This window comes from Rhincodon typus, chromosome 27 (assembly GCF_021869965.1).
Source record: "Rhincodon typus isolate 14 chromosome 27, sRhiTyp1.1, whole genome shotgun sequence".
Taxonomy (NCBI): domain Eukaryota; kingdom Metazoa; phylum Chordata; class Chondrichthyes; order Orectolobiformes; family Rhincodontidae; genus Rhincodon; species Rhincodon typus.
The window spans coordinates 8,063,119-8,090,654 of NC_063358.1; the positions used below are offsets into that span (position 1 = coordinate 8,063,119).

The 27,536-nt window shown below is 40.5% G+C and overlaps 1 protein-coding gene across 3 annotated transcripts; it reads left to right on the top strand.

Annotated features, from left to right (window-relative positions):
- Positions 1-47: 47 nt before the first annotated feature.
- LOC109913459 (tRNA selenocysteine 1-associated protein 1) lies at positions 48-27,536 on the top strand. 3 transcript variants are annotated; one of them, XM_020512972.2, is made up of 10 exons: positions 48-280; positions 2,797-2,894; positions 4,843-4,942; positions 5,898-5,953; positions 7,869-8,000; positions 9,017-9,136; positions 11,804-11,969; positions 13,653-13,686; positions 20,868-21,034; positions 25,740-25,854. In XM_020512972.2, exons 1-9 carry the CDS (start codon positions 254-256, stop codon positions 21,002-21,004), a joined length of 870 nt encoding a protein of 289 aa, XP_020368561.1. In that variant the 5' UTR covers positions 48-253; the 3' UTR covers positions 21,005-21,034; positions 25,740-25,854. The 3 variants fall into 3 exon arrangements, with proteins under 3 accessions (XP_020368561.1, XP_020368559.1, XP_020368560.1); XM_020512970.2 differs by lacking the exon at positions 20,868-21,034 and having other exon boundaries at positions 25,740-27,536; XM_020512971.2 differs by lacking the exon at positions 20,868-21,034 and having other exon boundaries at positions 5,901-5,953; positions 25,740-27,536.

Consider the following 27,536-nt stretch of genomic DNA (forward strand, 5'->3'; position numbering starts at 1 on the left):
TGTTGGCGGTACGGGAGAATCCTCCGATCCTGCGGGTGGCGCTGTGATGTGGCGGCACCAGAAGGTCGCAGCTGAGGCCTCGCAAGGCGAGCGCAGTCAGAGGTGGTCCGACTCTGGGGGTTAGCAGTTTGTGGTATCGACTTTTGTCGTCGTCTTGGAGCCGGTCGAATCATTTTAAAAAGATCATTTAATTTCACATTCTTTTTCCGGGGGAGGAGGGTGGTGGTGGAGATTCCCCACTGTCGGGATAAAGATGTCGCGGAGTCTGTGGATGGGCGATGTAAGTGTGAGGCGCCGTGTTGCCAGGGGTTATGGATGCGGGGGATTAAGAGGTGAGGGCAGTCAGAGGCCCCGGGTGGTCAGGACCGGAGAACCCCGGGGGTTGGGGGTGACTCGTCTCCTGCAGCAGAGACCACATAGGTCCTCTGAACCAAGCAGACATGGCTAGCCCAAGAACCAAAGAACTGCGGGTCCTGGAAATCAGAAACGGAAACAAATTGCTGGAAAAACTCAGCATGTCTGGCAGCATCTGTGGAGTGGAGATAGATTTAACGTTCAGTGACCCTTCTTCTGAACTGGAGAAGTCTGGAAAAACATTGTTGTCCAAGTTTATAGTCAATAACTATAACCATGTACTAGAAAAGTAACCATGACTTCTATAGTGTGTAATTACCAAGCTGCACCCTTTCCCGTCTTAATATAAATTATAATCTGTTAAAAACGGGCATTCTTGCATTTGCCGTGATGACTACAAAACTGAAAGGTTCTGTGGCATGTCTCTTTTTGTTCATCATCTGTTTCAACAACATAACATGATTGTTTACCAAATCCATTGGTGTACAATTCTTTATTTCCAATTTTTATTTTTAAAATGTTGTTTTGGGGATTTGAAGTTAGTTGGCACCTGGCAAGCATTTATTTTCCTTCCTAATTGCCTTTCACTGGATGGTGGTGAGATGTCAACAATTGAATATTTCAGAGGGCACCTAAATATCAGTTGCATTTCTAATGGTCTGGAGTCACACATGGGGCTGGACAGGGCATGGACAGCACGTTTCTTGCCCTGAAGAGAATTAGTGGCATAGATGAGTTTTTTAAAGCATATCTGATATTTTCATGATGATTATAAATGAACCTGGTATTTTATTCTAGCTATCTTGATTGCTTAAATTTAAATTCTTCCAGATTTGTAGTGATAACATTTGAAGGGAAATAATCTCTACCGTACGTTGTACCAAATTACATGTTTTTAAACAACTTGTGTAGTTTCTCCTTTGCTTCCTCTGAGAAATCTAACATCATGTTTTGTTGGGGACATTTACACTGTGCGAACTGTCATAGTATATTTCCCAGTCTCTCTCTGGAGTGTAGGTTACTGCCATCAACATTTTTGAAGTGAATGGCCTGATGTTTATGACTAGGAATCTAATGTTCATCAATCAGCTGTTGGTGATACACAGAAAAGTTTCCTTCTGACATATAATTGTCTCCCTCTTTCAGAGGATTGTGAATCTTTAGAATTTGTTACCTGGAAAGGCAATGCATACAGTCATTGTGTTTATTCAGGACTGAGAAGGACAGATGTTTTTGTCTCAAGAATTAGGGGATATGGGGATTGAGTGGTAAATTCAATTGTGGTCAAAGATCAGCCATGATTGTATTGAATGGTGGAGCAGGAATAAGGGACTACAGTATTTGGCTACGTATGTTCTTATTTCTTGTCTTGGAAGATCAATGTTGTGTCAGATATCACTTTGATTTTCCTGGCGAGTGTACATTTTTTAAACTTCAGCAAGGCCTGCCTTAATCACCACCTCCAGTTGTGCTCAATCTAGTGGCTTGTTAGACCCAAGTTGTTGGGAAGGCAGGCTTTTAAATGAACAATCTGTTTTGAAATTTTTTTTTTATGTACACAAGCTTGTTACAACACTTTAGGTGGGCACTGATTAATTTTCTGTCATTTACAGTAAATCTTATGCTAGAGTTCAGAGAATTCTTGGATAGGGTAAATAGACAAGGTCTTTTCGCCAGGGTGGGGAGTCCAGAGCTAGAGGGCATAGGTTTAAGGTGAGAGGGGAAAGATGTAAAAGGGACCTTAGGGGCAACTTTTTCATACAGAGGGTGGTGTGTATATGGAATGAGCTGCCAGAGGAAGTGGTGCAGGTTGGTACAATTACAACGTTTGAAAGGCATCTAGATGGGTACGTGAATAGGAGGGGTTTAGATGTATGTGGGCCAAATGCTGGTAAATGGGACCAGATTTATCTAGGATATCTGGTCGGAATGGACGAGTTGGATCGAAGGGTTTGCTTCTGTGCTGTACATCTCTATGACTCTAATAGACAACATCAAAAGTATGAGCAAAATTTAGAGGACTTTTAAGTTGCCTCCCAGAGTCTGGCTAGGAACCAAATTGACTGTGACTTGAAAATATCCACCTGTACTTAGATATATGACCCAAGGGAATCGCCAGTTGAGAATGTTGGGTCGGTGTTTTCATGGGAGAATGATCTTCATTATTTGGTGCAGTTTAACCAAATCCTTGCTAAGTTATTTTCTTGAACAATAATGCTGAAACAATGGATCAGGATGAGGAAAGGTAAACTTGGCCTACAGCATTTGGCTGCATTCTGAACATTCAAATCTTTCTAACAATTTGCCAGTTAGCTGCCTTTGAGCAAACAATTTCTTCCAGTATCTAAAATTGAAACTGTTTGCTTCAATTCAAATGTACATCCCATTAAACTGATGCGCACTGAAATAATGCTTGGATTCATTTTGTACTTTATTCTCCAGTTGGAAAACTACATGGATGAAAATTTTATCTCAAGAGCGTTTGCCACAATGGGTGAAACTGTAATAAGTGTAAAGATTATTCGTAATCGAGTGACTGGGTAAGGCTGTTGTTATATTCATAATCTTAGATCATATCTGTGAATTTAGCAGAATTTGTTTGATTTAGTCATTTGATTAACTTCATTGCTTTTATTTTCAATGAGTGCGCATGTGCTTTGCCATTCACACTTTAGTAAAATGAACGATTTAGAGTGATAGGACTAAAAAGCCAGCACATATTGGAGACTTGTTATAAAACTGAATTCCGGGAAATGCACCTGAGAAGGTAAGTTTTAGTTATTTGAATGAACATGTTCAAACATGCTATGACACACCTCTGGGACAGGTGGAACTTGAACCTGGACCTTGTAGTCTACAGGTAGAAATACTGCCTTGCCTTTGAACAGTGTAATAATTGGATTTTCAAATTTCGTTCACTTGAGTTGACTGTGTAACAACTTTCTTTTTATAACTACTGTGTTTTAAAAATAAAAGTTATGAGCTACAGAAAGAAAATATGAAAGCACTTACAGCCAACAGAATACCTTTTAAAGTATGATTACCTTCATAAAGTAGGGAAATGTGGCAAGTTCAACCAGTTCAAGCAGCATGGTGCCTGATTCAGCAGTTCATCAAACTAATTCATTTTTCTGATGTTGGATTGAAAGAAAACTCTTAGTTAATGCTTTGAGAGAATTAACTGTGTTAATTTTAAATAATGTCTTGGGATTTTCTGGATCAAATGAGTAGAACAAATGGAACCTAGGTTTAACATCTCATGTACTTGAAAAAAGTGTACTTTTAGATGTGCAGCTGAAGTGTTAAGCCAAGGTTTCATGCTGAAGTCTCTAAATGAGTCTTGAACACATAACTTTCTGACTCCGGTGAGAGTGCTGGTCTTGGGTATTGACTCAATTCACTTAATCATGCAAGCTTACAATAAATACCACTGTTGGTATGGCATGTTTTTTCTTCCCTTTTCCCTAGATTGCAGTCAGTAAATGAGTAATGAAATTGTTAACAAGTTTATGTCAACACTATTTTTAAGTGCATGGTGGCTTGGTGGTTAGTACTGCTGCATCACAGCACCAGGCTCCTGGGTTCAACTCCACCCTTGAGCAACTGTCTGTGTGGAGTTTGCGCATTCTCCCCGTGTCTTTGTGGCTTTCCTCCAGGTGCTCTGGTTTCCTTTCCCAGTCCAAAGTGCAGGCTAGGTAAATTGGCCATGTTAAATTGACCATAGTGTCCAGGGATGTGTAGGTTAGCCATGGCAAATTCAGGATTATAAGGATTGGGTAGGGAGTTGGGCCTGTGTGGAATGCCCTTTGGAGGATTGGTGTGGGCTCAATGGGCCTGCTTCCACACTGTAGGGATTCAATGATTCTATCCTTTGTGCCTTCATTAATTTAAATAACTGTTAAGACCATTATAATGTTCTTGCCCACATGATTGTTCCCTAAGCCTGAATAGTCTTGGCTCAGTGATACTGCTCAGCAGAGTAGAAGGCTGTATGGTCTATGAAATGTGCTATCTTTTCGGTGAATTATTCAGGTGAGGTGGCCCTGCCTTCCCGTTCGTGGACATAAAAGAACCTTTGGAACCATTGCAAAGGTTTCTCCGTGTGTCCTCGCCAAAATGTATCTTTAAATCATCATCACTGAAAGATACTTTGGTAATTTATGCAAATGCTGTTTGTGTGATCTTTGTATGAGAAAATTGCCGAAATTTGTTGCATTACAACAGATTTACTTCATTGGTATCCTGAGTTGACAAAAAGTGATGTATAAAACCAAGTTATTTGTTATTGGTGGTTATTTTTTAAAAAAGGGTTGAAAATTGGAAGCAAATAATATTTGGATCCTCTTGGCTATTTTTTCTTTACTTGTTAGTTCTATAGAAGTCTTCCTGAAAATTGTTGGAACTACATTTAACATATATTATTCAAACTGGGATTGCTATTTCAGTTTTTTTTAGTTAAGGGGTTTTAACATTTATTTTTACTTTCAGGACGCCAGCAGGTTACTGCTTTGTTGAGTTCACAGACCAGGCTGCTGCAGAGCGATGTCTACTTAAGATTAATGGGAAAAAACTTCCAGGTGCTTCACCTGTAAGTAGTTCGGTGAATATGTTAAGGAAAAGATGACTACAATGGAAGAATTGTTGAATAAATTTTTAATTTGACAGTTTGTAATGCACTTTGTTACATAGGTTTGTAATGCAAATGTTTATTTCTGCTCAGATCTTCTGATTGCCCATTCTATAATTTTAATACCTAATAACCCTGATCTGTTTAATTCCAACAATTTCACTAACTGATAGAAATGTTTGCAAAGGCACATACTGAGGTTAGCTTATTGCAAAAATTATGGCTAACGGTATCTTACAGAGCATTTCATATTTTGGTGTTCAAATTGAGGTTGGATGGTGGCCAACTTGCAGTGAGATATTGAAATTGATGACTTTTCATGTAATACCTCACCCCCCCACCCCCCCAATTTAATTTTGGTTGTGGCAAACATAATCAAGGAATCTAGAGTTCTGCGGTTGGTTTAAACAACTGGCATTCTGCAATAGATTCCATTTGTGTAGCCGTTCTCATTTTACAAGATCATCTCAGTGCTCCATATATGTCAGAGACTAAAATAGATACCGTACAAAAAGCAAAATTATAAGCAGAATTAAAGTAAACAGAAGGGTTAAAAGAATGGGATGAAAGTAATATTTAACGTGTTTGAAAGCGGGATGGTGTAAGAGATTTGAACTGGGAATTCCAGAGTGCAGAGATTAAAAGAGTATGTGTTAGATTTGGAATGTTGATGAGTGGACCAGTTTCAGGAGAGCGGTATGAGCACAGATATATGCCGCTGTGATAGTGTTATATAACGCTGTGAAGGTATTTAAAGGTGAGGATAAGAATTTTTAAATTGTTTATAGAATAATATCAGAACGTTAATTTCCTGTGGTTTTGCCAGTAACAACTCCTAGTGTTTGGATATACTGTCGATCATTAAATGAAACATAGCAAACTACAGTACTATAACAATTGATTTTATTTCTGCTAGCAGCCCAGAAGATTTAAGCTTAACTATGCCACTTATGGAAAGCAACCAGATAACAGGTAATTCACTACAGTATCGTTTGCAGTTGTTCTGTTCAGTCAGTCCCTCACTTCTTCCTTTGATGTTGCTGCTGCCTCACTTGCTTCCCTTTAAAAGCAACACCAATCTCTACAGTTTCCCCTCCTACTCCAAACTTTTGAATTCACGCTGTTTACCCCAGACTATTCTTGACATAATTTTCCCCACAAGATCCATATCTCATTCTCTATTTCTACTAGAATATTGATCACTGAAGTTTTCTTCCGTGTATTCACTGAGATTGTAAACTGTTTCCTCAAGTCTGTACTCCACATTTCCAAACCTGCTGTCATCACTCTGTCTCAAAAAAACACACATTGTCCTTGCACACTTCCACCGCATTTTCCTTTCTAAAGACCTTGAGCATATTGTTGCATCCCAAACACTTGCCCATCTTTCTTGGATCTCCATATCTGCATTTCTCCGATCAGATTTTCTACAACAGCACTGAAATGCCTGAAGTATGAATAATATCCATGGTGACTGTGGCCAAGGTGTACTATCCTTACTCATCCTTCTCAAACTCCTTATAGCCTTCGATGCAGTCAGCCACACCATCCTCCGCACTGCTGCTGTTTTCCAGCTGAGTGGGACTGACCTCATCTGATGCTGTTCTTATCTGCATTATCAATAGAGAATTTCCAGAAATAGGTTTTCATTCATGTATGCCATTAATGCTGCAATTCACCAAGGAGCTATTTTTTCCTGTCTTTTATTTTTCATCAATTTGCTACCCTTGATTAGTCAAAACTATGATATCAGTTCAACACGTGTGATGGCTACTCCCAGCTTTACTTCATCATTACCCCCACTGCCTCTGTGTTGTCAGATTGCCAGTTCAACACTCAAGAGGCACAATTTGCATGAGTTGAACACTATAAAGTGCGAAGTCATTGCCTTCACTCCCATCAAAACCTCCATTTCCTCACCAATTATATCATTCTCCCTGCAACTGTCTTAATCTGAACCAAACTGTTTGAGAGGTTGATGGCCTATTTAACTCTGAGCTGAGCTTTTGATCTTAATATCCTTTCTATCTACTTTCGACCCACCTCCACATCATTGCCTGCCTTTGCTTCAACCTCATCCCATTTGATGCAGAAATACTCATTCATGCAATTATTTCCTCCAGAATCGAATAATCCGAACAATATCCTGGCTGGTGGACTACCTTCCAACATCCATAAACTTTTCACATTTTACCCATCTCCCTTCCCATTGGACCCAATGTTAATGATTGTGTCTTCTGCTGTCTAAACTTGAAGCTTGAGTTCCCACCCTAATTATCTTAATTTCTCTCTCTCTTTCTCTCTCTCATTCACTCTCCTCCTTTTAAGATCCTCTTCAAAACCTTTTCTTTCACCAAACGTTTAATTATCCCTTTTTGTGGTTTGGTGTCAGTGTTTCTCCCTTTACAGTCCAGTGCAGCATCTTGGGCTGTTTTCTTTCATTGAAGGCACTGTATACATGTAAGTAATTGCCTAACTAGAAATGTTGAGGGGATATTTTTGAGGTGATGTTGTGTATATAGCCATGCAGTTTTATACAGTGGTGACAAGCATCAGGAATGTAGTCACGGTGTATTACCAAACCTAAGTATTGCTAACCAAGAGTCACAAACTGATGAACAATTCAAACTAGCATACAAGTTTAAAAAATTATTTAAAGCCACGAAGCAGACTAGTTAGATATTTAAGTTGGTTGACTTTGGGAACAAGATGGAATTGATTCTAATGGGTAGTGCATGTTTTTACAGAATATAACTACAGAAAATAAATAAAAATTTATCTCTAATGCAATTATTATAATTTTAATAAATTCGCTGATATTTAATCTTTTCACTTTTTAAAATAATGTTTAATGCTTGGATATTAACATTTGTCTCATTTTCCGTAGTCCTGAATATTCCCTGTTTGTTGGAGACTTAACGCCAGAAGTGGACGATGGAATGCTTTACGAATTTTTTGTTGAGAAGTACCCCACGTGTAGAGGAGGGAAAGTGGTTTTGGACAATCTGGGAAACTCCAAGTATGTGGAACTTGTGTATTTACATTAGCAATACATCCAACATTCCTTGTGCTACAAACAGTGCTATAGTCTAGAATCTGACACCATAATCAATGTTCATATTTGTGATATCTGAAAAGCATTTTAAGTGATTGCTTGGATGGAACAGCACAGTACATCTCTACCATGCACAGTGTGCCATGAAGCAGAAGATAAAAAATTACACAGTTCGGCATGCCAGGTATCTATTGTTGACCACTGCTTATGGGTAAACACTAAGCAGATGACTATGTCTCCTCCAGAAGTGTCCAAAGTTAAAGACATTTGAAATGGCTTTTTCATCCTTTCTAGTCGTAGACTGTAGTTTCATAACATTAAATGCAGGTTTGCAATTATCTTTGTAGTCAGCAATGATGTCTTAAAGACTTCAGGAAAGAAAAGTTTATTTTAAAAATGCACCAGTCAGCAGTAGTTGTTTCATTAACTGTGTGCAAGGTTGCAGTTAACCACTTTCTGAAAAAAAGTCATGTAACTTCAATATCGTCTTGTCTTTTGGGTAATCCTGGAAAGGTAGCTTTTATTGCCATGCACTCCTTAACCCCCCAATCCCTAGGTATGCCAAGGATATTAACAGTGACGGGTTTGCCTATTAGACTGTTTTTGCATCCTGTGCTTGCTTAATTGCTAGTTCTATTGTATCACTGATTACTTTGTTGCTCCATTTGATTTCGTTGCTTTAGTATGTATGTTATCTATGAATTAAAATAAATCTGCTTTAAGTACGGGAAGATAAGTGCTGGAACTAAGAATATCTAACCTTTGATTGATTGAAGTAAACTACACAGGCTGCTGCTTTTGTTTTAGTTTGTAAACTCATCAGAGCTTTGCAATTCATTACAAATGCTCTGTTTAATGTAACCCTTAACTCCCAACCTCCATCCTCACCCTCCAGCTCTTTCAAGGTTATTGACCTGAAAATAATCAGATTAAGAATGGAACAGTGATAAGAAATTCAGTAGAATTTATTTCTTTTGCAGAGGTTATGGCTTTGTGAAGTTCTCGGATGAAGCTGAACAGAAACGAGCACTTTCTGAGTGCCAAGGTGCGATTGGTGTCGGAGGGAAAGCTTTAAGGCTGAGTGTGGCAATACCAAAAACGTAAGCAACATTGGAGAAAGGCACAAAAGTTGGGTGTTGCACTTTCTACACTATCCTTTCATTCTGAATGTTTATCCCTTTGTCACTTTTGAAGTTTATAGTACCACATTTTTAATATTGACTTGGTAGTACTAGAAACAAGAAGTTTCAATTTAAGGAAGGCAGCATCGAAGCCATTGCTGTCACTAGATGGAACACTATGCACCCTTACACAGATTTAGAGTGTTGTAGGACAGGAATTCCAGTTTCTGAATGACTGAGCAGAAACAGACTTCTAATTGCCTCTACTTTGGATTAATTGTTCACATGTAAACAAACAGCTACTTCCCCTGTCTGCTACTGTTGGACTTGCTCCCTATCCATGCTGATAGGCTTGGTGGTGGTGGGCTGCGTCATGCTTGCAGTGTGCTTAAGATGTAGGAACGAACATTGAAATGTTGGGTACAGAATGAGCTCAGTGCAGATTCATGTCTTCTTAAAGGCAGTGACGCACTGCCCAACCCCAGCAGAAATGTTTTACAAAAGATGCAAATGGGGAAATCTTGGTCCCAGGAAAAAGGAGTAAACGTAAGCCTCCTGGAGGAGAGAGATAGAATGGAAAACACCGTTATTGAAAATCGTTACTGCTTTCACTCCTGAAAGCAGCAGTGAACATTCCTGCTTTGGCTGTACCTAGTTTGTTGTCAGGTTTCCACTTCTGGGCACGCATCAATGATGTCAGTGCCACTGACTTCCTCAATAGGTTCCTGTACCATTGCAGTGGTAAGATATGCTCCATTTAAGGAAAGTCAATAAAGTTTATTGTATTCTTTTCTCCTTTGTTTTATTAGCTCACTAAAATCTGGTTACTAATTCTGTTTCTGTCCTTCCCCCACCATTAGCACCTTTCCCAAGGTTCCTACGTGTGGACCACTCCATGAAACATCCCAATTTTATTTCACAGAACTGTAATTAAAGGAATAAATTATTCGCAGTAGCACACTAAGTAGCTCAACTGTGTTGTTGTACAAAAATATGTGCTTACATATAAGCTTTATAAGGTCTGTGTTTACATTTATTTCGCTGAATAAATCGTTTTTAAAAATGTCTATTTCAGTATCTTTGAACTCTTAATACAAGTTCCTAATTTCAGGCAAATGTTTTTGCCACCTGCAGTTATATACTAAATCAGTCAGTGCATTTAGGTGAACTGTTATTGATAATCAGTGGTTAAGAATGGCATAAAATGCGAGTATATACAGACCTGGAAAACAATGCTAAAGTAGCTTCAGATAAAAAAAAATGCCAGTGAGCCTTTCTCTTAATTTAAAAGAAAAAGCAAGGCCAATGGATTCCTTGTGAGAGAAGTAGAAGTCAAGGCACCTAAAGAGACTTTAAAAAGGGATGGAGCTGTTGATGTTCAGACAGAATCTTTAGTATTCTTTATATTTAAAAAAAATCAATATGTAGATATATGAGGAGTTTCTAGTTAAAACAGGCCAGTTATTAAGTTTGTTTGGGGCAGCTTTTAGTTTACTATTATGAAAGGTGTGTGTTATTTTTATATTGTAGTCACTGATATAATGTAGGGAACTGCTTTTCCTATATGCATCTTGCAAAGTCCCACAAAAAGTGATGTGATACATGACCAGAATCTTTCTCTGTAATGTTCATGGAGGGATAAATATTTATTTTGACACTGGAATAAGCCTCCTGAGGAGCTTTGAATTTTGCCTCATGCAGTGAGAACCTTCATTTTTGTTGAATGACCCATTCGAATCTATGGAAAAAATTCTGTACTTAAGCAAATGTGTTTCAGTATCACTGTTTGCTCAGCCAAAACATTTAACATTAACTTAATGGCAAAGGAATTGAGATTCTGAAATCTTGTTAATTTAGCAGATGAATGGAATTTACTGTATATTAATACATTTAACGTTTAAAATAAGCATGTAGAATATCAAAGTTGAATCTAAATTTCAAAAGGGTAAAATTGCAGTCAAGACTGAACTGGGTGGTCTGTTTTGCCAGCAGTCTGAGTTACAACTGTTAAGTTGGAGTCCATGTTCCCAATGCTAAAATGGCCATTGTGATCAACCTGTGCATGCTCAGTCACACTGTGACATTACGTGCATGTGCAGTTGCACGACTTGTTAGTGGGAGTTAGAAATGCATGATGCCAGAGCTCAGCTGATCATGTCTGCGGATCTATGACACTACTTATGTTATTTCACTTTAACACTCAGATGTTTCCAGCAAATGTTAAGAAAGAAAATTTTTGTTTCCTTTTTAAATTTTCTAGTGATCTTTCAGCACCAGGTAACAGGTGACACAGCTCTATCTCATGCCCCACTCCAAATTGCTGGTTGTCATTCATCTGCAAGGATATTTTTCAGTGTTTTCAGAATTCTCACCCCTGATGATGGAAGACGCTGCCAGATTAACTTGCTGTTTACAACAAGAGCTGTACATTAATTGAATTGCTAGTCATGGACTACAACGTTTCACCTAGCAGTGATTTTTCCCACAAGCACAGCTCTTTCAAACACAATTGCTTGCTTGTTTCTTTTTGGCAGATAGAATATGAAGTCAGCAGTAACAATATGGAAGAGTTTGCATCTGTTTATTTTACATATTACTGAATTACCCTGCCTTGTTGTAACAAATTTAATTACTTTTAACTTTCAGCAATCGTGTAGTGAAGCCGCCAGACTACAGTCAGACGTATACCTACAGCTACAACCAGTATTACCAGCCGTACCAGAACTACTATACTCAGTGGGGGTATGATCAGTACACTGGTAGCTACAGCTACAGCTACCAACAATATGGCTATACACAAAGCACTATGCAGGTAAACTCATTGAAAATCTACAGATATAAGCCACCAGCTCCCTCTCACCATACTTGTACAGATGTCACTCTATGTTGACAAGCTTAATGAAAACCAAGAAACAATGTCTTGTCAAATTTGTGATATAAAGACTATTTTGTAGCATCTAGGTATACTGTCTCCTTAATTTCTCTCAGATTGAACTCTCTCTTGCTGAAGTTTGATCTTGCCCTTATTGTCTACCTCATGTTAATTCTCCCCATCCACCTACTCATACACTACTGTATAATTCACAGAGTGAAATAGAAAGGATTATTATCTGCAATTTGAAATTACAAAACCAGAGTCTATAAATTGAAGCTATTTGTTCACTATTGAAGTTATTTCACAATTTAGAGGCCAAATGAATCTCAAGTGCAACAAGTATGAGTGAGTTATTTAGACTTTGCTTATAAGTTTAATATTTAAACAGAATCCCCACAGTGTGAACACAGGCCATTTGGCCCAACAAGTCCACAGTCCTTCCGAAGAACATCCCACCCAGACCCATCCTTCTACCCTTTCCCTGCATTTCCCATGGCTAATGCACCTAACCTACACATTCCTGGGCACCATGGACAATTTAGCGTGGCCAATCTACCTAACCTGCAAATTTTGGATTATGGGAGGAAACCGGAGCACCCAGAGGAAACCACTGAGCCACCATGCTGTCCCAGCTTGCCAACGGTTCTATTAATGCAGCACTGCGGGTAACAAATGAAGAGACAAACTTTCTTCAATTGTAATTTGATTTAGTACTGTTTATGTTAAAAGTAGAGAGCACTTCGAAAGTTCCTTCATCTCTGTGAGCTTGGTATCTACAGGACAGTCTCTATTGTGCATCTTCTTTGTATGTTTTGGGGTTAAATAGATTTGAATCCCAACTAAATGCCTTCACTGCTTCTGTTAAATATATGGACAATGTAAAGTTGGTTGAAGGTACAGGGAGTGGTGTTAAAACTGCACTGTTCAAACACGTTTTCCTGCTGGTAATGAAACACCACTTTTCCTATTATTATTTTCATTGGCTTCTTGATCCTGTGTAGAAGTTTTGTAGTAGTGACAAATTTTGGCTACCTTGCATTTTATTGTTGACCTTGGTAAAACGCTTTGTTGCTGCAGAGTTCTTGTATGCAAAGATTCTCCTGTCTATTGATTAAACTATTTGTTTATAGTACTTTAAACTACTTGCAATGACTTCATATGGGCCTCTGCATTTGTGGATAACCATTGGTAACATCATTTAAAATGTATTTTTGATGAAGAGTTGGACAAGGAGTTAAAATAAACTACAGTATATTATCATTTAGGGCGGCAAGGTGGCTCAGTGGTTAGCACTGCTGCCTCACAGCACCAGGGACCCAGGTTCGATTCCAGCCTTGGGCGACTGTCAGTGTGGTGTTTGCACATTCTCCCCGTGTCTGCATGGGTTTCCTCCAGGTGCTCCGGTTTCCTCTCACAGTCCAAAGCTTAGGTGAATTGGCCAGGCTAAATTTCCCCCAGGGATGTGTAGATTAGGTGGGTTATAGGGGGATGAGTCTGGGTGGGATGCTCTGAGGTTCGGTGTGGACTTGTTGGGCCAAAGGGCTTGTTTCCACACTGTAGGGATTCTATGATCATCTGATTTTAAAACAAGGTACTCACTTATGTATGACTCATTTGCAGAATTATGAAGAAGTAGGAGATGACGCTTTGGAAGGTAAGTACAATTGTTAAAAGTTTTCTCTTTTTATTGTTCAAACGCAGTTATGATCAGACCTTACACAGATGGTTTATGTGACACTATACTTTGGTAGGCCTTGTATGTTATAGGAAAGTTAAATTTATTCCACTTTGAGGAATGGTCCAGAAGGTATTTAAATAAAAAGTCATTCTATGGTAGTCCATAGCAAAGTCCATCTCCCTCAGTACTTTTCTTTATCTTTGCTTCCCAACATTACTTACCTTCCATTCTCACTCATTCAACATGCTGTCTGGATGATATTTATCAAAAAGAAACCCTATGTATGTACAAACTAGGAGCATGGGTAGACAGTTCACCCCACTGTAGTCTACTGTATCAATCCAAAATATCTGATCTGATTGTAAGTTCAGGCCTATATTCCTGCCTGCCCTGATAACCTTTAATCACCTTGCTTAACAAGAATCTATCTACTTCTGCTTGAACGAAATTCAAGGACTCTGCTTCCACCACCTTTTAGGCAGGGGTCTAAGGACAGTCCACCTTCTGAGAGAAAGGCATTTGCCTGATCACTGTTTTCAATCTCTGTCCTCCTGTTTATAAATGTTTCAGCAAGAAGAAGGGTATTTTGCTAATTATATCTCTTGGTACTAGTTCCACTTCAGAGCTATTAAATCTCAATCTTTTACCCTTTAGTTAATACCCTGTAATACTTTCCTGTTTCCTATGTTTATCTAATTTGGTCTTAAATTTTGTCATTAACTCTCCTTCAGTAGTTGTCATTAGACTGCATGTTCTGGACCTACCCTATTGATTGCTGTAGACCTTCATTACAACACTTGGTTATGTAACAGCTTATCCTCAGATGAGATGTTCATATGGTGTTACTCCCTCTTTAAACCATTAAAAGAAATCCCTAAGTACCCTGACCCCAGATTTTCCTGCAGATTTCATCTTCATAATGTGAGGTGAAAGGTGCCAGATAAGAAGAAATTCATAAATGTGACATTATATGCATTATATTTCTCTGTTATCTTCATTGAAAACAGTTCATTTTTATACTCCCCCAGTAAAATCATTGCCATCACAATTTTCCTGGATTACAGCCATTTCTCATACAGCTCCTACACTGACTTTACAGTTGTATCAACTAAGTCATTGTTTTGCTTCTAGATCAACTTTTCCCACTTCCTAGTTGGCTCATTTTGTCCAGCTCACAGTAACTTCAGTACAGAGATAACAAGGTGTAGAGCTGGATGGACACAGCTGGCCAAGCAGCATCAGAGGAGCAGGAAAGCTGACGTTTTGGGTCGAGACCCTTCCTCAGAAATGGGGGAGGGGAAGGGGATTCTGAAATAAATAGGGAGAGAGGGGGAGGCGGATAAAGGAGAAGATAGGTGGAGAGGAGACAGACAGGTCAAAGAGGTGGGGTTGGAGCCAGTAAAGGTGAATGTAGGTGGGGAGTTAGGGAGGGGATAAGTCGGTCCAGGGAGGACGGACAGGTCAAGGAGGCGGGATGAGGTTAGTGGATGGGAGATGGGGGTGGGGCTTGAGGTGGGAGGAATGGTTAGGGAGGCGGGGACGAGCTGCACTGGTTTTGGGATGCGGTCAGGGGAGGGGAGATTTTGAAGCTTGTGAAGTCCACATTGATACCCTTGGGTTGCAGGATTCCCAAGCGAAGTATGAGGTGCTGTTCCTGCAGCTTTCGCGTGGCATCATTGTGGCAATGAAGGAGGCCCAGGATAGACATGTCATTCAAGGAGTGGGAGGGGGAGTTGAAATGGTTCGTGACTGGGAGGTGTAGTTGTTTGTTGCGAAGTGAGCGAAGGTGTTCCGCAAAGCGGTCCCCAAGCCTCCGCTTGGTTTCCCCGATGTAGAGGAGGCCACGACGGGAACAGCGGATACAGTATACCACATTAGCAGATGTGCAGGTGAACATCTGTTTGATGTGGACAGTCTTCTTAGGGCCTGGGATGGGGGTGAGGGGGGAGGTGTAGGGGCAGGTGTAGCACTTGCTGTGGTTGCAGGGAAAAGTGCTGGGGGTGGTGGGGCTGGAGGGGAATGTGGAGCGGACAAGGGATTCACTGAGAGAGTGGCCCCTCTGGAAAGCAGATAAGGGTGGGGAGGGGAAAATGTCTTTGGTAATGGGGTCAGATTGCAGATGGCGGAAGTGTCGGAGGATGATGCGTTGGATTCGGAGGTTGGTGGGGTGGTACATGAGGACGAGTGGGATTCTGTTTTGGTTGTTATTACGGGTAGGGGGTGTGAGGGATGAGTCGAGGGCATTTTCAACCACTGTGGAGGGGAAGTTGCGGTCCTTGAAAAACAAGGACATTTGGGATGTCCGGGAGTGGAATGCCTCATCTCGGGAGCAGATGTGGCGGAGGCGAAGGAATTGGGAATAGGGAATGGCCTTTTTGCAGGAAGGTGGGTGAGAGGAGGTGTATTCTAGGTAGCTGTGGAAGTTGGTAGGCTTGAAATGGATATCGGTTTCCAGGTGGATGCCAGAGATGGAGACAGAGAGGTCCAGGAAGGAGAGAGAGCTATCAGAGATGGTCCAGGTGAACTACAGCTCCCAGTCGCGAACCATTTCAACTCCCCCCTCCCACTCCTTGGACGACATGTCCATCCTGGGCCTCCTGCATTGCCACAATGATGCCACCCAAAAGCTGCAGGAACAGCATCTCATATTTCGCTTGGGAACCCTGCAGCCCAAGGGTATCAATGTGGACTTCACAAGCTTCAAAATCTCCCCTCCCCCAACCGGATCCCAAAACCAGCGCAGCTCGTCCCCACCTCCCTAACCATTCCTCCCACCTCAAGCCCCACCCCCATCTCCTACCCACTAACCTCATTCCACCTCCTTGACCTGTCCGTCCTCCCTGGACCAACCTATTCCCTCCCTAACTCCCCACCTACACTCACTTTTACTGGCTCCATCCCCGCCTCTTTGACCTGTCTGTCTCCTCTCCACCTATCTTCTCCTTTATCCATCTTCTATCCACCTCCCCCTCTCTCCCCATTTATTTCAGAATCCCCTTCCCCTCCCCCATTTCTGAAGAAGGGTCTCGACCTGAAACGCCAGCTCTCCTGCTCCTCTGATGCTGCTTGGCCAGCTGTGTTCATCCAGCTCTACACCGTGTTATCTCAGATTCTCCAGCGTCGGCAGTTCCTACTAACTTTGGTGTAGAATCTGATTTATTTCAAAGGGTTCATTTGATATGCCTATGATAATAAATTCCTTTATGTTTTTAGAAATTTTTGTGAATCAAATTGAATTAATATCAAAACCCCTTAGCCAAGCTGTTCCAGTATATCTATAACTCCAGCATCTACCTAAGTGTGGAAAATTGCCCAGGTATGTCCTGTGCACAAAAAGCAGGACAGATCCAACCTGGCCAATTACTGCCCCATCAGTCTACTCTCGATCATCAGTGAAGTGATTAAACTATCAAGCAGCTCCTGCTCAGCAATAACCTGCTCAGTGACACCCCCAGTTTAGGTTCGGCCAAGGCCACGCAGCTCCTGAACTCATTACAGCCTTGATTTAAACATGAACAAAAGAATTGAATTCCAGAGATGAGGTGAGAATGACTACCCAGAGAGAGAACACTCAGTTAGTTGGAGTCATACCTGGCACAGAGGAAGATGTTTATAGTTATTAGAGGTCAGTCATCTCAGTTCCAGGACATCTCTGCAGGAGTTCCTCGGGCTGGTGTCCTAGGCTCAAAATATCTTCAACTGGGCAGAGAAGTGGCAGATGGAATTCAACCTGGAAAAATGTGAAGTGATTCATTTTGGAAGTTTGAATTTGAATGCAGAATACAAGGTTAGTGGCAGGATTCTTGGCAGTGTGGAGGAACAGAGGGATCTTCGGGTCCATGTCCATTAATCCCTCAAAGTTACCACCCAAGTTGATAGGGTTGTTAAGAACGTGTATGGTGTGTTGGCTTTCATTGGCAGGGGGATTGAGTTTAAGAGCCACGAGGTTATGCTGCAGCTCGCTAAAACCTGGTTAGACCACACTTGGAATATTGTGTTCAGTTCTGGTTACCTCATTGTAGGAAGGATGTGGGAACTTCAGAGAGTGTGCAGAGGAGATTTACCAAGATGCTGCCTGGAATGGAGGGCAGGTCTTATGAGGAAAAGTTGATGGAGCTAGGGCTTTTCTCGTTGGAGCAAAGAAGGATGAGAGGTGACTTGATAGAGGTATACAAGATGATGAGAGGCATACATTGAGTGGATAGCCAGAGACTTTTTCCCAGAGTGGAAATGACTGTCATGAGGGGGCATAATTTTAGGGAGATTGGAGGAAGGTATAGGAGAGATGTCAGAGGTAGATTCTTTACACAGAGAGTGGTGGGTGCATGGAATGCACTGCCAGCGGTGGTAGTAGAGTCAGATAGATTAGGGACATTTAAGCGACTCTTGGATAGGCACATGGATGATAGTAAAATGAAGGGTATGCAGGTTAGTTTGATCTTAGAGTAGGATAATAGTTCGGCACAACATCGTGGGCCGAAGAGCCTGTACTGTGCTGTACTGTTCTATGTTTCATCAATGACCTTCCCTCCACTATAAGATCAGTAGTGGGGATGTTTACCAATGATTGCACCATGTTCAGCACCATTAGTGACTTCTTGGCTACTGAAGCAGTTTGTGCCCAACTGCAGCAAGACCTTGACAGTGACCATCGGCTGCAAATTAACAAGCAATATTCACATCACACAAATGCTAGGCAATGACTGTCTCCAATAAGAGAAAATCTAACCATAGTCCTTTCAGGGTGTTACTATCCCTGAATTCCCCCTCTCCTCGAACCTCAACATTGTGCAGCTGTCATTGCCAGAAACTGGACTAGCCAGATAAATACTGTGGCTATGAGAGCTGGTAACCTGCAGTAAGTAACTCACTTCCTGATCCCCAAAGTCTGTCCACCATCCACAAGACCTAAGTTAGAAGTGTAATGGAATATTCCCCAGTTAGCTGATGAGTGCAACTCCAACAAAGTTCAAGAACCTTTCAGGACAAAGCAGCCCACTTGATTAGCACCACATCCACAATCATTGACTCCCACCACCACCATAGCTCAGTCGCAGCAATGTGTACCATTTGCAAGGTGTACTGCAAATAAATTCACCAAGGCTTCTTTGACAGCACCTTCCAAACTCTCAACCATTTCCATCCAGAAGGACAGGGGCAGCAGAAATATGTGAAAACCACCACCACTTGCAAGTTCCTCTCCAAGTCACTTGCCATCCTGACCTGGAAATATATTGCTGTTCCTTCAGTGTTGCTGGGTCAAAATCCAGGAATTCCCTCCTTAGTGGCATTGTGAGTCTGCCTACAGCAATGGACTGCAGCGGTTCAGAAGGCAGCTCACCATTATTTTCTGAAGGGTAACCAGTGATGGGTAATAAACACTGGCCCAGCCAGTAATACCCACATCTCACAAGTTGAAAAAGTAACAGTGAAGATCATTACAGCAGCATATAATTTGAATTTAGGGAGGCAAGATACCCACTTTTCTTGATGTGCGATAATTTTTTTGTGATACATTAAAATTGATAACTGACAGGACGATTTAATTTTCTAACTTGCTATGGCTGAGACGCTTGCCGAAGATGACACTCTTTCATAGTGGAGGTTGATTCTTCAAAAACATTTACTTGTTGATTTCTATTTGGGTTGCTGCCTCATCTACAAAAAGTCAGAGAGTCGCCTCATTGTTAACATCGAAGAAAGAGTTTGTGGCAGTCAGTTTCCGTTCTGATATAGATGATTAAACTGCCTGGTACTCAGATTCAGGAACAGCTTTTGACAAAGGGTTAAAATGGGTACATTAAATAATTTAAAAATGTTTTACCCTGTTTATTACCAATTTCAATGTCACAAGACCTTCAAGTTACAAGAAACCTTTGTTCCAAATGTATAGCCATTGTTATTGTTACATTTGAATGTTTGGAACTACATTCGACAGCTGTTTCAACTAAAAAACTGTAATGTTATCATTGTCCTATCAGACCATAGGTCTGCCGTCTCATTAGAAGGAGAGATGACTGTTGGTGATTTAACCTAAGGGTCACCAAGCCTAGGGCAAGGGGATAGGTTGGGAAGGAAAGTCCTTCTTGATAATTTCAGCCAGTGTGGGAATTGAACTCATGCTGTTGTCATTACTCTGCATTGCACCAGCTGAGCTATTACAAGTGCTAAAAGAAAAGCATTGGCTATAATCTGCCATGGTTCAGATTTGCTGCGGCGCATTATAGTTAAAAATGCAGGAAAGCATATAGTAAGTTACTAAGTGTGAGATTGAAGCACTTGATTAAAAGACAGTTTAGGTAACACAGCCACTAACTTTTTTTTGCATTGGGATTGAAAAATCTATTTCTGTTCAAATTGGTTTCATGTCATGACTGGTGTGTCATAAACATTCAGACACATCAGTAACAGACCAGGTATTACAGGACTATTATATAGTTCGAGCTGTGCAAATTGAGACTGTTCTAGTATATTTCAAGAAGAGTGGAACTTTGTGAAATTGGGATTAACGTTGATATACGGAAGTGCTTAGGGCAATTGTTGCTTCCCCTTTTTGTCACTTTTATTCTGAAGTTACTGACTGCACTGCAGTTCCTTGCACATTAGCTACCCGATTTGTATCTCAACCAAGTAGCTATTCCTAAAATGTGGATCTGAACAGGCTGTTTAGTTGAGAGGACGTCACCACTAAGTGCAATCCTGTCGTCCACACTCTCACATTTTTCGGCAAGAGGCACTGGGTAATGATTAGGAGTGGAAAACCTTGGCTGATATTTTTCCCCTCTCTAACCAGGGAGGCTGCTTTTAGCACCCTGACCATAACCCTGGCTCGGATTGAGATCAAATCTTGGACCTGTATGGCTCAGTGTTACTCTTTCTAACAGTACTTAAGCATAATCTGTAAAACTATTTGGGTAACCACATTAATACTTGGAAATTTTTAAAGAAAAATCATGTGGAAGTATGTTCTGGCACAGACCTAAAATTCTTGGCAGTTGCTTAAAGCTATTTTCTATAAGCATAAATATAAATTGAAAATTAATTATAGACAATAGGCATAGCATGTACTGTGCTGGCCAAATAGAGCCCCTGTGCTTTGTAAAGGAACTTTAACGGAACTACCTCATTAATGCACTGATTATGCTTATTTGGCTCAGTGCATCATGGGAATATGCCTCTTCCTGCTCAAGGACTCTCCTTTCCGGGTATATTCCTTCAGCCAGGAGGATGGGGTGGACAGAGCCAAGAACTTCTCCACGACTACAATCACCAGTGCTGTTCCATGTTCTGCTGACAAGGGGTGCATTTGGCTTGACGAGACAATGTAAGTTTGTGTCTCCAATGAAAACTTTATTTCTGGTGCCCCTTCATTCCCTTGTCGCCTTGTGGGAGAGTCATGAATGGCTGAATATCCAGGATCTCCTGATTGTAGCCATGTTAGAGGTGAAACAAGTAGTTAAAGTCAAAGGGAAAACGATCGCCTAGTGGTATTATCGCTGGACTGTTAATCCAGAGACCCAGATAACGTTCTGGGGAACTGGGTTTGAATCCTGCCATGGCAGATGGTGGAATTTGAATTCAATAAATATCTGGAATTAAGAATCTAGTGGTGACCATGAATCCATTGTCGATTGTTGGGAAAAACCCATCTTTTCTGAAGAAGGGTCTAGGCCCGAAACGTCAGCCTTCCTGCTCCTCTGATGCTGCTTGGCCTGCTGTGTTCATCCAGCTCTACACCTTGTTGGCTCACTAATGTCCTTTAGAGAAGGAAACTGTCATCCTTTTTGGTCTGGCCTACATTCACCCCCAGACCTACAGCAATGTGGTTGACTCTTAACTGCCCTCTGGGCATGGGGCAATAAATGCTGGCCTAGCCAGCAACGCCCTCATCCTGTGAACGAATAAAGAAAACAACAGTATAATAGTGGGCCAATATTCCTGTTTTGGCAGTGCCTGGGTTTGAGTAATGTGAACAAATTATTTCATCGTTTTGGTGAGTTAGTTAGAAAGCATGCATTCAGCTCTCAGGTTGACAATGAATGGAATTCAACCAGTGATTGAATGTGACACTCTGTCCTTTTCTAACAATCGGTCTCACAGTCTGGCCCTCTTCACTTTTATTGGAGAATTTAATGGAGAACAGTATAGCATTGATATTCACTGCAAGTACCTAAATGCTCATTTCTACATTACAGGTCTAGTTTCAGTGTCAACAACAGCCACTGGCTGTCACAGCAAAAGATTAATGATCAAAATATTTACAGCAAATTTTAAAAATTTGACTGCATTGATCAAACAATGAATTTGCCTCCTCCCCACCATCTTAAATTTGCTTCTTTAGATTTTTTTCCTCATTTCCATAATCTTTCTTTGTTATTTTTGCTTTTTATGAATTTTCCTTAAAATGCATTTTAAAATGTTTCAGTTCCCTCCACTTTCCTTCTGTCTTTCTGTCTCTTCTGTGTTGGCCCATGGCTCTGCTTGTGAAGGTACTGCAGTGTTTTGCTATTGCCTTCCACAGATGGCTCATTTGGAGTCACTTATGTTCACGCTGCCTGCCGTTGGCTTATTTTGACAGGATTTGCAGGTGATACTCGACCTATTTGACTGTGTTATGGACATAGCTTTCTTGGCCATCAAATCCTAGAGAGGGACTGGAATCTGAAGCTTCTAGCTTGGAGGCAGGGACCATACCGACTGCACTGTAACGACTCATCACCACCTCTCAGTTTCTCTGGAGTACATATTGCTAAAGGAAGCTGCAGTTCTGAACTTGTTACACATGATGGTGCCTAAGCAGTGAGATGCAATAATACAGTGGTGTTAGCCTTGGACTCTAAAAGAATATTACTGCATCTTTTATGCTTGGTTCATTGTGAGCTCGAGGATATGCTCTAGCATAGAGCTATCTCAGGAGATAGCCTTCACTCACCTTTTCTTAAGATTGCTCTGGCCTCTGCTCATGAGCAAGAATCAGGCCTCAAAGGCTACATCAATCATTAAAAATAGCATAAAAATTTAAAGGGTGCTTGTAGCTATTAACACTCAGCCTTGGTTCCATGGCAGCTACTAACATGCAATGGCAGAATTGTCTCATAATCTGACCAAATGATCTGACCTAGAGTGGGAGGCCTTGCTCTTTGGCTTACTTGTGATCTCTAACCAAAAGACTGATGAAATAGTTGAACTTTATATTTTATGTAGCAATGTTTTGTGCACTCCCACAACACTGGAGCATGAAGCAGGGTACCAACCCTTGTCCGTGAGTGAAAGGCAGGCTGAGGGCTAGTTCAAACTAGGAAGCATGTGTAGATACGTATAGTGTAGGTCAGCGTAGGAAACATTTGGAGACTGGTGACTTAACATTGATGAAATCTGCTCAGAAACCAATTTCTGTGGTCTCCAGTGTATCGGGGAGGTCATAACCCTTTCTCAAGAAAGGTCCAGACCTGAAACGTCAGCTTTCCTGCTCCTCTGATGCTGCCTGTCCTGCTGTGTTCATCCAGCTCCACACCTTGTTTTCATAAGCAGAATGGATGTCCACTTTGCAGAACACCTTCGTTCAGTCTGCAAGCACGATCTTGAGCTTCCTGTTGCTTGTCATTTTAATGCTCTGCCTTACTTCGGTGCTGATCTTTCTGTCCATGGCCTACTGCAGTGTTCCAGTGAAGCTTAATGTAAGCACGAGAAACAATACCTTGTCTTTCGTCTCTTCTACAGCCTTCATGAGTCAACGTTGAGTTCAACAACCTTAGATCATAAATCTGCCTCTATCTTGATCTGTGTTTTTGTTTCCTTTTCTTTGGTTCTATTGGAATAATGATATCTGGTTTTTATTCCTGTTCCCTCCGCGTTCAATTCAGGCAGTTTTTATGTGGCAATCACATCTCACTTGAACGCAACTTTCATTTCTTGAATCTTTCCAACATCTCTCTTTGGTTGTTGCATCTTGAAATCTATTGTTAATTAATCTCTTCTAGCCTCCACCGTTCCACAGAATTCCTTTGTTCTCCCTGTCCCCTCCACCTTCCATCTTCAACTCCTACATTTCTATTTTCCCTCAGTTCTGATTTTTTAAAAAATTCTTTCATGTGATGTTGACATCACTGGTAACGTTGACATTTGTTGTCCATTCCCAGTTCTCCTTGAACTGAGGTGCTAGCTCAGACATTTCAGGGGACAATTAAACATCATTCACTATACCAATGATGAGCAATCATTAACGCTGTTTCCTTCCACAGATGCTGCCTGACCTGGGTTTTTCCAGCATTTTTTGCTCTTACAACTAATATGTTGATTTCCATGATTGCTATGCACAATTGGAATACATAGGTCACAAGTTCCACTTCATTCCGTTGGTCAATTCTTTTGCTATTTCACCACCCACTTTCAGAGAAACGTAAAGCACTGAATAAAGCCATTTTCAGCTCTTTGAAACAGCCATCAGCTTAGTTGCACTCTTCCCCGTAGCCCTGCAAATCTTTCATTTTCTTTTAAGGATAATACCTTAAGCGTAGCACTGCCTCAGTGCGGCAATGCATTAGCAGCCTAGATTTTGGGCTCAAGTCCTCTGAGTGGGACCTGAACACAGAACCTTACAATTTAAAGCTAAGCATGCTGCCCACAGAGGAATGTCTTGCATTTCATGTGATAAGTGGAACATTGGGATAAAAGAGAAGAGGTATTCCACTACTTTGATATTTACCACCAGGAATATTGGTGGATATTGAATATATTTGATAAAATATGGGCCTGGATATTCATATTGTCCACTAATGACTATGCATTATTTTTGACATTAGCATCCAATGTTACTGTGATTTTGGTAGTACAAGAGGCTACTCCACTGCAGCAGGTTGCATACTACTAAAAGACGCAAACAATGCTGACCTCAGAAAACCTGTTTAGGTTAGCAATAGAAGTCATAAATGGAGTTTGGAATTACAAGTAGAAATCTGTCACATTGCACACGAGAGAAGGGGTGCAATGATGCATCAGATTTTGATAAATTAACAGCACTGTCAGTATTGTAACTGTATGAGGTATGGTCTGTTGTATTTCACTGTTTTTCTGTTAAGGAAAAATGTGCTGTTAAATTGATCTCTTGTTTGCAATAGACTGCATGTCCACGTTGCAGCTTGTTTTGCTGTATATAATCTGAAGTCAGTTTCTTTCTTTTTCAGTGACCCTCTCAATGCTAGCGACATTACCAGGAAGACACTTGATTGTATTTTGCTCGTCAAAGAGAAGGAGATTGATGCCTAGTTAAAATATGTTTAGAATGCTCCTGAAGAGGTTAACAAGATTACTTGCGGGCAGGGAATACGAACTTTCACTGATGATTTGGGCTGAAAAGTTTTTTAGGGAAAGCATAGTCTTTTGATCTTGGATATATTATGAAAGAAGGAAGCTCTGAAGTCAAAATCTCTAGTTTTTATTTTGCATTATCCACTGGGTGCTCCTTCACAGGCATCCACTTCCCCAACACCATCGTCATAGTTCTCCCAGATCAGCTTCTGATAATCTCATTCTCAGAAGAAACAAAAAGCATCACAAAGCAGGTTTAAGAGATATACCAAGCAGAGCAAAGAGAACAGAAAGGAAATTGGGATTAAAAAGATAGGGCTGCTGTGGCTAACACAGTGCAGAGTAGGATCAGTGAACCACAGTTTCTACCCTGTTTCGATATTCCCAACTCAGATGGTTAAAATGTTAGCGAAAGCAAAAAGCAAAGGAGAAAAGATTACCGTGAGAGATGGTGAGAAATAAATGACAAGGCAGGTTCTCAAATGGCAATGTTGGGTATGAACTGTGGAAAAGGAAACTGATATGTTTACAAATGTCAGAAGAGGGAAAGGAAAGTGAAGAGAAAAGCTTGAATTTTGATTTATTGATGTGATATTATGGCCACTGTGCCCTAAGAAGTTTTCACAGTAGTGTATAAAAATTGTGCTATGAGTTATGAGATTTCTTTGACTTGTAGAGTACTGTGTACTGTGAATTGAAATGCTATCACACTTATGTTCCAGATCCAGTTCCTCACTTGGATATCGAAGAAGCAAATGCACAGTTCATGGAACAGAGTGAGGAGTTCTACGATGCCCTAATGAATTGCCATTGGCAGCCATTGGACAGTGTTGCATCTGACATCCCTGCTTCGGCCATAGCCTAGCAGATTAATATTGCTACTGCAAAGCCATAAAGCATCCAAGTGATCAGTGCGTCATGGGACTTTTTTTTTAGTCCCTTGGTTCTCAAGATGTTCTGGTTCCAGCAGAATTCTTGTTTAATATGGTTTGGTATGACTGATTAATAAATACTTCATCCTCTTGTTCTTGGTTTATGCAAAGTTTGAAGCAAAATTGTGATTTGAGAAGAAATCTTCTTCAGAAGAAATGTTTTTTTTTTAAGAAAAATGGGACTTATTCGCAAAATGTTGACGTTCGGACTGTCCAAATAATTCATTCACAGTTCATGAGTGTTTTAAAATATAATTGCTACTCTGGCTATCGTACTTCTGTATACAATGTACAGAGTAGTCTCTCAACCAAGGGGTTCTGCTGACTCTTTCGACCCCAACAGGTTCATAAACATTGGGTGAATCTCAACACTGGTAAGTGCCTTATAACTCATTTCTTTGCATCTGTTGTTATTTTAATGCAATTTTGAGTTTTAGGGATTAGGCGTTCAAATATCCACTGACACCAAACACGAAGGTTTCTTGCGCATGGATCTGGATTAATTTTTTCACGAAAATTGTGACATTTTTCAAGTAATTTTGTCATTTTGATGATTTCTGGTTTTTAACCACCTGATACTGTACCGGTTTACTCATTACATTTAGTTGTTTGTGTGTGTATGTACATATAAGTCAAGAAATTTTGATATTGCTGAACATCTACAGTCTGTGTTTGTCAAAATTTAACCCTCGGCCAGCTGAAAAAAACATTACTGATCTTGTAGCTTTTTTTGGTTTGGTTGTAGTTTTAGGATTATCAAAATAGTGGACAAGATGGAGGTTATGATTATAGTGTAGGATGTTGGTGTAGTTTTGACTTGACATCCACCTCCAACCCAAGCTTTTGAATTTATGAACATGGATAAGCTACAGGGTCTCATTTGTTTCTGATTTTCAGAAATGCATTCAGCAGACTGCATTTTTACTTGGAAAGAAGGTTAAATTACCCTAGCTAAAATTTAATGATTACAGTGAGAGAGTATGTAAGACTTGTTTTTAAAATGCCACTAATTCTGCTGCTGTATCCCTCACTGTCTTAGTTCCAGGTCAACTTTTTTCAGCATTGTTTGAATGCCATAGTTGCACCATTCAAAAGTACTACTGAGTTACAAAGTATGCAGTGGGGCTCCAGTTCTGTAAATTAATGAAGGGGCACGATACATTGGGAAATTATTTGTTAGAAGTAAAGTCATTGAATGCCTATTTAAGGTCACTAAGTTCTGCTCGCAAACATTGTCATTTTAATTTTTCCAGTTGTACTTTTATTGAAATTCTGATTTTATCATACTCATGAGCCTGTAAAAACAAATTTATTTTGTAAACTAAAATAAACGTGATTTTCTTTTATCGTTTCTGTTTTGAATGCAGGGTATGCATAACCTGAGCTTTACTTGCAGAGTGTTGGATAACTATTGGTGCCTGATTATGAGCAGAGTTTTGTAGAACTGTGTTGGGCCAATTACTGTTCATGTTTTCCATTATTGGTACAGAGGGAACTTGAACTGAAGCACCTTTTACAATTGTACATGTCATAAGTATATGTACTGTAGTAACACAATAAATCTGTTTGCAGATTGATTTACATGAA

Coding starts and splice junctions, on each gene's coding strand:
- LOC109913459 (XM_020512970.2), top strand. CDS start 254: ATGTCGCGGAGTCTGTGGATGGGCGAT. Junction 2,895..4,842: donor ATTCGTAATCGAGTGACTGG/GTAAGGCTGTTG, acceptor TTTTACTTTCAG/GACGCCAGCAGGTTACTGCT. Junction 11,970..13,652: donor ATACACAAAGCACTATGCAG/GTAAACTCATTG, acceptor ACTCATTTGCAG/AATTATGAAGAAGTAGGAGA.